General features: G+C 41.0%; 1 protein-coding gene across 8 annotated transcripts in view; it reads left to right on the top strand.

Annotated features, from left to right (window-relative positions):
- The first annotated feature begins 63 nt into the window (after positions 1-63).
- Positions 64-11,710, top strand: part of MBTD1 (mbt domain containing 1) — a 62,403-nt gene continuing 50,756 nt past the window's right edge. For 5 of the 8 annotated variants that reach the window (XM_050920119.1, XM_050920118.1, XM_050920117.1 and 2 more), the window contains exons 1-2: positions 359-550; positions 10,455-10,656. In XM_050920119.1, the coding sequence (XP_050776076.1) occupies positions 530-550; positions 10,455-10,656 (223 nt within the window). In that variant the 5' untranslated portion in view covers positions 359-529. Of the gene's footprint in view, positions 169-358; positions 551-1,017; positions 1,296-5,804; positions 6,194-10,156; positions 10,327-10,454; positions 10,657-11,710 lie in introns of those variants that run through there. The other 3 variants (XM_050920121.1, XM_050920122.1, XM_050920120.1) reach the window with 3 other exon arrangements.

Here is an 11,710-nt window from a genome sequence, read left to right as displayed (position 1 = left end):
CCCTTCACTTAAAACATTCTCACATGACCCGATCTCTCCCTCTCCCTTCCACGTGATAGGCCCCCCCGCCAGGCCGGACTAGTCTATTGCCCACACGGAAGGGACCAATCCCACTTATAACGACTAATCTTCCGGACAGCAATACCAGGCTCAGAAGCAGCAAATCAGGTGAGCCAGTCAATTGCCAGGCTGTTTTTAGCATGCCGCTTCGCACCCCCTCGCCACAAAATGGTTCCGTCCAGAGGGATACGGCGAGCGAGGAGGCTCTGAAGACCTGGGGACCCAGTGACAGCGCGCGGTGGGCTGGGCTGGGCGCAGCGCGTGCGCGCTGCCGTTATGCTAATGTTGTTGATATTCTGGGCAGGGAGTTGAATTTCTTTCTCTGCCTAAGTGAGAGGCTGAACTTTCCAGGCCACCTCCTGTCCCAGCCGGGCCCTGCCCCTCGGAGGGGAGGGGGGAGAGAGGGAGGGGGCTGAGCAGAGGGGAGGGGGGCTGAGAGCAGCAGGCATCCCCTGCCCATGAGGGCCTGATGGAAAACACAAAGGACCTGGTGAGTAGCACAGCCCCGGGGGGAGGCAGGGCAGCGGCCGCCGCTGCGGTGGGCTCGCCTGGCTTACCGGGGTGGGTGTGTGGGTGCAGTGCTTGTGGGGAGCAGCCCTGGGGCTGCGGGGAGGGGGTGCAGGGGCAGAGCCGGGGAGCTCGGAGCTTACTGGGGGGGAGGGCAGCCAGCAGCCGTGGGAACAGTGTGGGAGGGAGACTTGAGCTTTCCTTGTGTCTAGGGGCGGGAGCAGAGCAGCTGTGTTGGCCGCAGCATTTGTGTGGGAGGGGAGCAGCCAGGAGCACCCTCGAACTTCTGTTGTTGTTGTTGTTGTTTGTTTCATTTGCATGCATTTGCTGGAGGTAGGGGGCAAAGCGGAGCGGCCCCGTGTGCATGTGGGAGGGGAGGGAGCCACCGGCGCACGAGGGTTCTGAGGGGGAGACCGGGGACAGCACTGGGGCTTTGTGCGAGAAGGCAAGAGAGCAGCTCGGGTGCTTTAGGCTACTTTGGTCTCCTCTTTTCCGGATTCTCCGCCCCTCCCGGCCCCCTTGTGTGTGCCTGCGGGGAGGGAGGGCTGCAGCTCTGATCCCGGGGCTAATTCGCTGCTTTCTTTTGTTGCGATTCCTCCTGCGGTAATGTTCAGGCTTTCCTTAGTTCCGGTGAGAGCTCTCGCTAGGAGTTTCATTCGTGCAACTTTAATCTGCATAGCAGCTCTGGAACAGACTATGCAACCAGAGTAGGTTGCAGCAAACGCAGAGTAGGTTGCATGCATTTGATATATAATTAGTATAATTACCAGAAGGTACTCATGCTGAGCCAGTGAATGAGCATAATGGAGGGGAGTGTTCCGCGGTGTTATATGAGAGACTTTTTTAATATCTCACTGAAATACATTGCAATATCTGTCATCACCAGGAGAGAAACTGGTAATGTGGAGAAGGATAGCACAACCCTGCTCAGACGGGTTACCTTTTGTTGTGATCACTTCTCCCTTTAGAAGATTGTAGTAGGTAGAAGGTTTCTGTAGGCTGCCTTATTGTCTCTGCAGGCTCTTCTGACAACTGGAAACAATAGCAATGGGTTGGTTTTGTTCTGTTTTGTTTTTAACTGAACAGTTCAGGCCTGCCCTGATTCCCATTTACTGGTGGGGGAGCCGGTTGGGGACACTATTTTTTTTTTTGTTATAGTATTATCCCTTTTGGAATTAAGGCTTTTGCAATGAGGATTTAATGAGACACTAGATTTTTAAAGTGTTGCAGTCACTTTACCTATGTTACTAATGACAGCTTTGGATTTTTAAAATGCTTTTACTTTTAAAAAATTCAGTGTGTTAGTTTATGGTTTGGTTTACCTTTGGCATTTCTCTAGCTTCATAGTTAGATTGCTCAAGCTGAGTTTCACTTTCAAGTTTGTAGCAGTTGGATTTCCAGGTACTGCATGAAAATTCTTGGTTTTAAAGAGCTGCTGGATATAGTAGAATTAAAAAAATAAAATTGACTAACCAGTTCTGTTTGTGATGGTGGTCTTTATAAAACATTATTCTTACAAAATGTACATGTTGGGCCATATTTAAATTGATACTGTCCCTTTAAAAGTTTGTATTCCTTTTATTGGGAAGTTGTCATTTAAAGTTTGAGAGGCAGCCTAGTGATTTGACATTTTTAGTGTCAGGGAGTCACACACAGGTCTCAAAGCTTCAAGATGAGGTAAATAACACAATTATACTTTAGATTTTGTTGTTGTTGTATTAAGTAACCAACCTAGAAGAAAATTAAATTTGTATGCTAAACTTGCCTTACAAGTGGGGAGGTAGGAGAAGGTCACTTGGTCTATAAAATAGCATCTTCATAATTTATTAGTGTATATAGTCAGTTGTAAATAGCTTTTTTGAGCAAGTTATAACACAGACCACTGAAAAACATAGGAAGGATAAGTTTCCTAGCTGGGGAGTTATTTAACATATAAAGGAACAAATAATTTAGGCTTTGGTCCTGAAAACACTTAGATATGGGGCATGGAGGCAAGATTTCCATAGTTTTTACTTTGTTAAAAAATATGGCTGGATGGGGGAACATAGGTTGAGGTGTTTAAGGGTTCGTGTTCCTGGTCTTGCTTTTTTTTCCTTATTCCATAAAATTTGGCCTGATTTTGCAAGGTGCTGAGTACTGTCAAATGGCAGCCAAGTTAGTTTCTCTATCTGTTGCCCTGCAAAAGGCCCATAAAATGGAGGCAGCAAACAAACAGAGGAAACAGACTATAAAGAGTGATGTCAAATATACACACTGAAGAGAAAAGTGTATAGCTATAGCTCTTCAGCTAGTCATTCGACATGTTACTTTTGTAAAACATTAAGGTAGAAATTATATTTGTAAATGTCTCAGTACCCCCTGTCCAAAACTTGTAGGTCAGTTATGGGATTCCAGGGAATCGGAAATAGAGGCGGGGAGTGTTTTTTTTGTTTTTTTTTGTTGTTGGGTTTTTTTTTGTTTTTTTTTTTGGTTTTTTAAAGTTGATCACATGTTACCTTTAGATTGCTGCTTAATGGTTTCCATTTCCTACTGTTAATAAGTTGCTGTAGGGAAAGTTGTTTTGACCAGATTTGATTTAAAAGCTGTTTGTAATATAACCAGTTCAATTTCTTTTTTTTGTGGTTTAGAGCAGTGACTCTAAACCTTTCCAGATTACTTTACCCCTTTCAGGAGTCCGATTTGTCTTGTGTACCCCCATGTTTTACCTCACTTAAAAACTACTTGCTTACAAAATCAGATACAAAAATTACACAGCAAATTACTGAAAAATTGCTTATTTTCTCATTTTTACCATATAATTATAAAATGAATCAATTGGAATACAAATAGTGTACTTACATTTCAATGTATAGAGCAATATAAACAAGTTATTGTCTGTATGAAATTTTAGTTTATATTGACTTTGCTAGTTTTTTTTATGTAACCTGTTGTAAAACTGGGCCAGTGTTTAGATCAGTTAACATACCACCGGTTTAGAGTTTGATCAAGCCAAGAGCTAGGACTGAGATAATTTCTTATAATGTCAATGGTCTCGTGACTAGAAGGAATGTGTACATCACAGTATTCTTCTAACATGAAGAGAAATGTTGCATAGAGATAGTGTCTGATAGTTGAGAATATTTGCTTAAATAGTCACTGTTCCTGGATACTGGGTAGCAATGGTGACTTTCTGTGCCCCGACCTAGAGGTTAAGCCGATCCTTTAATGCAAAATTGTTGATCCATGCCACATTCACCTCCTTTATGGGGTAATGTACTTAGGGTTAGCTTTGAATATCACCTGCAGACTGAGCCTGAAGTAGGATGCAGCTGCCAACCTCAGTGTTGGTTAGGCCTTTATTAGCTCATAAACTGTGTTCAAAGTTCTGCGCAGGTTCCTTCTTTTCTTCTGTAAGCAGTTCTTGAACAGTCTAGATGGTCTTGAACCTGGATTCTCTAGACCCTCCCCCACACCTCCACTTTCATCTTGTCCTGTCATGGCAGTTAAGAGCAGCCATGATGTTCTTGCTGTCAAGCTACTCAGGCTCAATAGTAGGACATTCTCAGTTGAAGACCTTCACCTTTTGGAATTTGCTGCCCATGATGGTCTGCCACAGCTTGAATTCAATCTCCAAAGTGACACAATTTAGAAAGTTTTTTGATGAAGTATTTATGTATTGGATGTTGTGGCAATTCGTTTATTTTGCTTAGTTTTTACTCTATTCTGACTTGCGTAAGGTACTTTTCTCAGTGGCGTTGTAGATGGTCCCAATTTAAAAAAGAAAAAAGCACACTACTGTGTACAAAGAATACATGCAGTCATATGCCTAGTTTCTACATGCAGTTATTACTATTATGCAGATCAGATAATTGCATATTGTAGAGACTATTATTTCCGCTTATCTGATTGGCATATACCAATGTAGACACATTTGCATGCCCAGCTTTAGGGAAGGGAGAAGATGTTAACTTTTGGTGTGATAGCACTCGATTATTAGAATAGTTACATGTTTTCAGATATTTCATGCAGACAGGCCGTATGTTGCCAGGCATTCACTGATGGGTCAGAGGGTTGTGTCGTAGAAGACTGTTCTTTAAAAAGCCACATTTATTTCACCAGCAGCTGCATTCAGTCCCATTTCCTCAAAAATTTTCAGTGTGCCAAAAGCCTTTTTCCTGCTGAGGACGCCATAATCCCTTTAAGGAAGCAAGCCATAGCCTATGTGCCCAAAATTACAGATTCAGTACCTTCTTTCCAGCAGCTCTGACTTCCCTGTGCTAGCATACTTGTCTCTGGTGCTGTTTCTCCCAAAACTACTTTAGTAAGACACCTTTCTGCAGTGCTACCACTCTTCCTGCTGACTGAGGTTTAAAAAAACCCTCTGTACTGTCCCAGACTCTTCCCATTTCCAGCATGCTCCCTTCTGTTATGCTATCAGTAGGTGAAGCTAGCTGGCCTTTATACTATCCTAATTTTGACATTGATGCAAACTTTCTATAGCCTGCTTCCTGCTAAATCCAGCATCAAAAAGTGCTTGGGTTTTTCCTTTCTTTTTGCATGTGTAGTTCAGACCATGTATATCTATGTACTAGTGGTCAATTACTTAACAGGATACAATTCTATTTGAGAAAATTAAAACTGCTGTAAGTTTCAGGCAGATTTTTAAAAAGAGTAAGTTATCCAAACCTCAGTGCTTTCAGCCTGTCCTTTCCACTTTTTGATTATTTCAAAGGTACTTGACTGCAAATCTGAAAGAAGGTCCCCTTCTGCTTATCGTTATTCCGCCTAAGTTTGTGATGTCAGGTCTTGTAATCTAAGCAAACCCAAGTCCTGTGGGAAGCAATATCAGTGGCTCTAGAACTAATACTCTTATCTTATGCTGCAGCAGATTCTGTCTTTCAACAAGATATTAAAAGGATAGTTCTATGGCACACATTGCAAGAGTAGAGGCGCTAGATGTGATCTGGAAAAATTCCAGTTTCAATAAATTGCATTCTGTCTCTCTAAATTTCTCCTGAAAATATATGCTTTCCTCTATTTCTATACTAATTAGAGTGTGATCTATGGATCTTGTCCAATATGTAAATATTAAGGTTATTCAGCATTAAATATCTGTTGTATGTAGCTCTTCAAAAGCCTGCAAATTCTGAGAGCTTTTGAGATTGCTGGGAGTGAGCATTCAAGATGACTTCTTAAGGAAAGGAAAATATTCTTGGACACTAAAAAACACCTTATGGATTTTGAGGGGAATCCCCACAGCTGTATTCAGTCAGGTTTACTTTTAGTAGTTGTAACTGGCTTTGAAAAGGCAACAGAAGTGGCTATGGGCTAGTTCATAGAATGAGGAAAAACAACAGAATGTTTTAGGATTATGTTCCTGCATCTTAGCAGGTTCCCCCCCCAGACAGTATGAAATAGACTAGTGATCATCATGAATGCCACAAGGGAATCGAAGTCACAGAAGTGGAATCATGATGCAAGTTCACTTCCTTATCTAGCTGCAGGCATCTTGGAGTGGTTGAAAGTTAAGATCGAAACCTAAAAAGCAAGGGAAGAACTAGGAAAGAGAAGGGTGCCAACACTTCCTCCTGGGTCTGGCCGCTCGAGATGTTCTTTTGTATTGTCGCTTCTCTCCCAACAGAAAGATGTGAGTAAGTTCCTTATACCAAAAATAAGTATGAAGCCAACATAAACACATCTTTATTTAATTAATTGTATTTCAGGCCAAATTAATCTCTCATTTGAGCCACTGAGATATGAATATTGTTGTTTTATTATCTATAGCCTATTGTGTTTTCAGATTTCAGACCACATCATCCAGAAATATCACCCTGCCTGTACAGCAGGAGTAAGTTATAGATTCCTGTGCCATGACTTAACTCCTTTGTTGCCACATTTCTCATTATTTATAGGCTACATCTGTTATGTAGTTCAGCAGCTCTGCATAGATCAGATGCTTGTTTTACGTTATAAATGTCTGTCCATGGTATACTTTTTAATGCACCTCCCCACTCTGATATCCTGAAAATTTGGGTCTTGGTGCATGGATAACTATATTGATTCTGGAGTCTTGACATGTATTGCAGTTATTTGGCCAAGTAAGAATGAATGGGCTTATGAAATATTTAGGGGCTATGCATGATATAAATATTTTTGCCTGTAAGACTCTTCATTAGAGTTGCTATTTTGAAAGTGTGTATATTTTTCCTTTTGGAAAAACTGCAGTTTTGTTAGTTTATAAAATGTGTGCTGCACAAATCATAGACTCATAGGGCTAGAAGGACTGCAAGGGTCATCTGCCAAGATGTAGGATTTGTTGTGTCTAAACATCCAAAACATATGGCTATCCATCCTCCTTTTGAAAACCTCCAGTGAAGAAGTTTCCACAACCTTCCGAGGCAGTCTGTACCATTGTCTACTGTTCTTACAGTTAGAAAGTTTTTCCTGAGATTTAATCTAAATCCCTGAGCATACACATCCAATGCAAATATTAATCAACACCAAGAGTGTTAGAAGCAAAGCTTCCCATAAACACAGATGCCATTCACCTTCTGGCAAAACTCTGAATACAAATATTTTGTAGAGGCCACAGTCTTCTTTTTAAACATACACAGACAGCCCCCTCCCCTCCAAACCAAAACGTCCATGTTCCAGTGGGTTAAGATATAATGGGACAGTTTGACCAAGCACAGGATTTATGGAGGAGGAATGTTATGCCACCTTTAGGAAGTATGTATTGGTACTAGCAAATACATTTGATATGTATGGTCATTTTGAAGATGGATAGATTGATAGCTCCATGTGTTCTTGAAACCTGTTAATTTAAAACATTTTTGCTTAGTGTGTTTCCTTTCATCTGTGAATGATGTGGCAGAGGGGTTGGCCGACTGGATGCTATGGTCAATACAGTGTTAAACATTAACTGTAAGAAGTTACAAATCTAGTGGATGTTGTGGATGCAGACTTGCTTTCCTGTTGATTAGTGTGCTGATCTGTAACTGACCAGGATTGTTACTAGAACACTGTATCCATGGCAACCTGTTGTTCAATTGCTAACTTAATTTTAACACATAGGAGGTAATAGCTGAGCTTGCATCTCTTTGGCTTATAATAGCAATAAATAATGGCCTGCAGGTGAGGCTTTTCCTGACAGCGAGGACCTGATCTGGTCTTGGTCTTTTGAAGTCAGTTCAAGTTTTTCCATTGATTTCAGTTTGGGTCGAATTGGGGTCTAGTTCAAGAATGCTCCACTCCTCAGCCAGTTGCTGACTGTAAGAAAATTCTCTTGGTTTACCTAGTTGTCATTTTTTAAAATATAATTTTGAATTACTAGCTGAGGAATCTCTGTGCAGTTTACAGTGCATTGAAATTTTTGAAGTTTGAGAGCTGTTAGTGAGGTAAATGTATATTCAGCCCATTACGTATTGGTTGTTTAGCTTTTAAGGGGGTGGGAAGGCTAGGACTGGGTGGTGTGGAAACTATATTCCTCTCTGAATATTAGAAAAGTTCTCTCCGTACCAGGATTTAGGCATATTGCCAGGCAAGAGTAGAGGATCGTCATTTTAAAAAAAAAGAGAGAGAGAGCATGAGAAACAAATGTCCTAAGACACGCAGAATAGGGACGATCCAACCAGATTAGATGATTGGACCAGCAGGTGGCAAATGTAAAATAAGTACACTCTCAATGGAACAGTCGCCTAGCATGCTGATCAGGAAAAAGATTCAGGGGATTATTGTGGGGAAGTCTTAAAACTAGCAGTACAGAGAGCATGTCCAGTGTAAAAAAGGAAAGTGAAATCCAGTCTTTCAATATCACTTCCAGTCTCTTAGTGAATACGCCAACTTTCAGAGACAAACTTTCAATATCAGAGACAAAACCTAGCTTTGAGTTTCTTTTCGCTATCTTGCAGCTCTTCTCTCCCCCAACACACACTTAAATAATTGAATTTCTTTCTTTACCCTGTTCTGTTGATCTGTCTCCATACCAATTCCTATTTATATCCAGTGGCTGGAGAGCAGTCAACTTGGTGAGGTGTTCCTGGTTTGGCCACAGACTTCCAGTCCAACTTCAGACAACTGTAGTAATCTCCTTGTGCTTCAATTTCCCCTTTATAAAATGGGAATGTCTACCTCCCTGGGTGTTGTGAAGCATAATTAATGTTTGTAAATGCTTTGAGATCTTCTAGTGAAATAGCTTATGTAAATCCTACATCTTATTTCTACCTATTTCGTGTAACATTTCAGTTCTGTGGTCTGCAAGGGGTGTCCTCTTGTTATGACATTTTAACATGCACGTATCAGAGGGGTAGCCGTGTTAGTCTGGATCTGTAAAAGCAGCAAAGAATCCTGTGGCACCTTATAGACTAACAGACGTTTTGGAGCATGAGCTTTCATGGGTGAATACCCACTTCGTCAGATGCATGCAGTGGAAATTTCCACTACATGCATCTGACGAAGTGGGTATTCACCCATGAAAGCTCATGCTCCAAAACGTCTGTTAGTCTATAAGGTGCCACAGGATTCTTTACTGCTTTAACATGCACATTTACCATAAAATACTGTCTTCATGCACAGCAAAGGCATGGTATCACAGATGTCTGTGATTTTTGTGAATGTGATTCTGTCTCTGGCAGGTGCAAGGGAAGGACCACTAGACAAATGGTTAGTCTTTGGGATTCTCCCACTGTGGTGCTTGCAAGTATGTGGGAGGGAAATGGAGGAAGGTTAGTGGATGCACAGAAGTATCTGATCACATTCAGCAGTTAACACAAAGGGAAAGCAGTGCAGAACAATAGCTAAACAGGCACTGGGCCTGAATCTTCTCCCACCATCATAGATTGGCACTAATGCAGCTCATTGGAATTGTCAGTTTAAAAATGGTGGTAAGTGAGAGGAGAAGGAGGCCCGCTGTCTTCTGTTGTGTGAACTTTAAGGGGGAATGGATATGAATAGGGCCAAAATTCTGTGTTTGGATTATTGTGCACTGTGCCAAACCAGTAATTTCTTGCTCTCCATTCTGGCGGTGGTTACATTTCAGTGGTTCTCTGAGAAGCATTTGGGGATCCTTTGAGGTGAAGGATGGCATGTAAAATATATACTCTAGACGCTCAGCAAAATAAGACATTAATACGTTTATTGTTTTATACAGTTTGAATGTCTTCATTGTAAATTTCTGAAACTTCTCCCATTCTAGCAGTGAATTTCACATGTGTATGTTTCTTCATAAGGTGGTTAAAGGAAAGAGCTACCATCAGGCAGGATTTTCTTCTTGTATGTAACAATAACAAATTAGTCACCTTTCTATTGAAGCTATTTGTGTGGCCCTCATTACCAGAGTATCTGAGCATTTACAATCTTAAGTACCATATTTTACACAGAAGAACCTGAGTGACAGAGAGGCTAAGTGATTTGTCCAAGGTCACACAAAAAGTCTGTGGTGGAGCTGGGATTTGGACACAGGTTTCCAAATCTTAGACTAGTGCCCTACCCAATATTCTAAGGTCTGTGACTAGCTCAGCACAAGCATATTAAAGTTTGTAGTGAACTTGGCTGCAGCTATTTAGGATGCACTTATTTGCTTATGTGCTCTGACTGGCTGTCAACACTCTAGGTACCAGGATTACTGAATTTGGAAGAGAAGTCAACAAAAGAAGAGATTTGACTTGTCACATTACTCTTCAGCCTGTTATGAGAGAGGATTTTTTTTTCTTGTATATAACTATCAAATACTGGCTAATTTTGCCTCTAGAAGTTCTCAATCCTGAACAATTTTGTTAGCAGGTACATGGCTGATATCTCTGTGTATATAGAGAAGATACTTTAATTCAGCCTGTAATTTACTGCATCTCCAAAATCTTTAAATTAAGAGTATTCTAATTTGTCTTGTGTTTTTATGTTTTGCTTTTTAGACTGAGCATTCTTCACGGTCAGAAAGGAAGAGACGTGACTCATTCGGGATGTTTGATGGTTATGATAGTTGTAGTGAGGACACTAGTAGCAGCTCAAGCTCTGATGAGAGTGAAGAAGAAGTTACTCCCTTACCATCCAGTCTCCCCATTATCAAGAATAATGGACAGGTCTATACTTATCCAGATGGTAAATCTGGCATGGGTGAGTACAAAGATTTTCTGGAATTGAGTTTGTGGGTTTTCAGCTGGATCCCATGGCTCGCGTATCACCATATTCTGTGTTTTATTTCAACCTGAGGTATCATTTGTGTGGGTCTGAGAACACGTTGACTCCTTTGTGAGAACAAAGCAGATTCGTTGAAGACTTTTACTCCTAACAGCCAGAAACAAGAAATAATTTCTGTTCACCTATCAAGAAAGACACTATGCAAATATTTGTGATGTGTATATATTTTTATTTTTACATCAAGTAAATGAATTCAAATATGTTTTAGTTCTTAGGCTTCCGTTAAAAGTGCTAAGCCCCAGTCTTCCTTCTCAAAGTTTGGGTTAACCCTCTTTTAACGTCAACATTTATAGGAGAAGAATCTAGAGTTGCATTACACTGTACAACTTTTGTAGTGCATTAATGCTTTTATTATATTGGCTTTCTTTATGTGCTAGTAAAATAACTTTACCACTATTAAGTCCACTCTTTCAGCACACAGTGTTCAGCCCCCACATATTTGGAATCACATTGTTTTGAGTAAGAGGGAAGATCGCCTTCATCATTATAGAAAAACAATAGGACAGATATACTGCCCAGCCATGGAATTCTTTTGTGGTAAAACCCACTTGGGGCATCACAGTGGCACAAATCACCTGCAACCTCTGGGTGTCCTAGAGCTGACTGGGTAGTACAGTACATAAAATGTGTAATGCCAGCAGGATGAGGGTGTTGACTGACCATGATACATGAGAGAGATTTATGTGTAATTCAAGGGAAAGTAGAGACGTGAGTCTGATTTTTGGGTTGTGAGTAGTAAACATCAGATGAAGTCTGTATTCACAGACACACACTTGAAGTCTATTTAACCCTAGGACTGGGTAGCGTGAAGGATGAAGATCAGCTTTGGATGAGTCATTAGTTTCTGTTAGTGAAAACTAGGGGGACTATTGCAGCCTTGACTCATAGACTTCAAGGTCAGAAGGGACCATTATGATCATCTAGTCTGACCTCTCCTGCACAATGCAGGCCACAGAACCTCACCCACCCA

This window comes from Gopherus flavomarginatus, chromosome 12 (assembly GCF_025201925.1).
Source record: "Gopherus flavomarginatus isolate rGopFla2 chromosome 12, rGopFla2.mat.asm, whole genome shotgun sequence".
Taxonomy (NCBI): Eukaryota; Metazoa; Chordata; order Testudines; family Testudinidae; genus Gopherus; species Gopherus flavomarginatus.
Note: the sequence above shows the minus strand (reverse complement) of the source record. Positions and strands in the feature narration are given on the sequence as shown.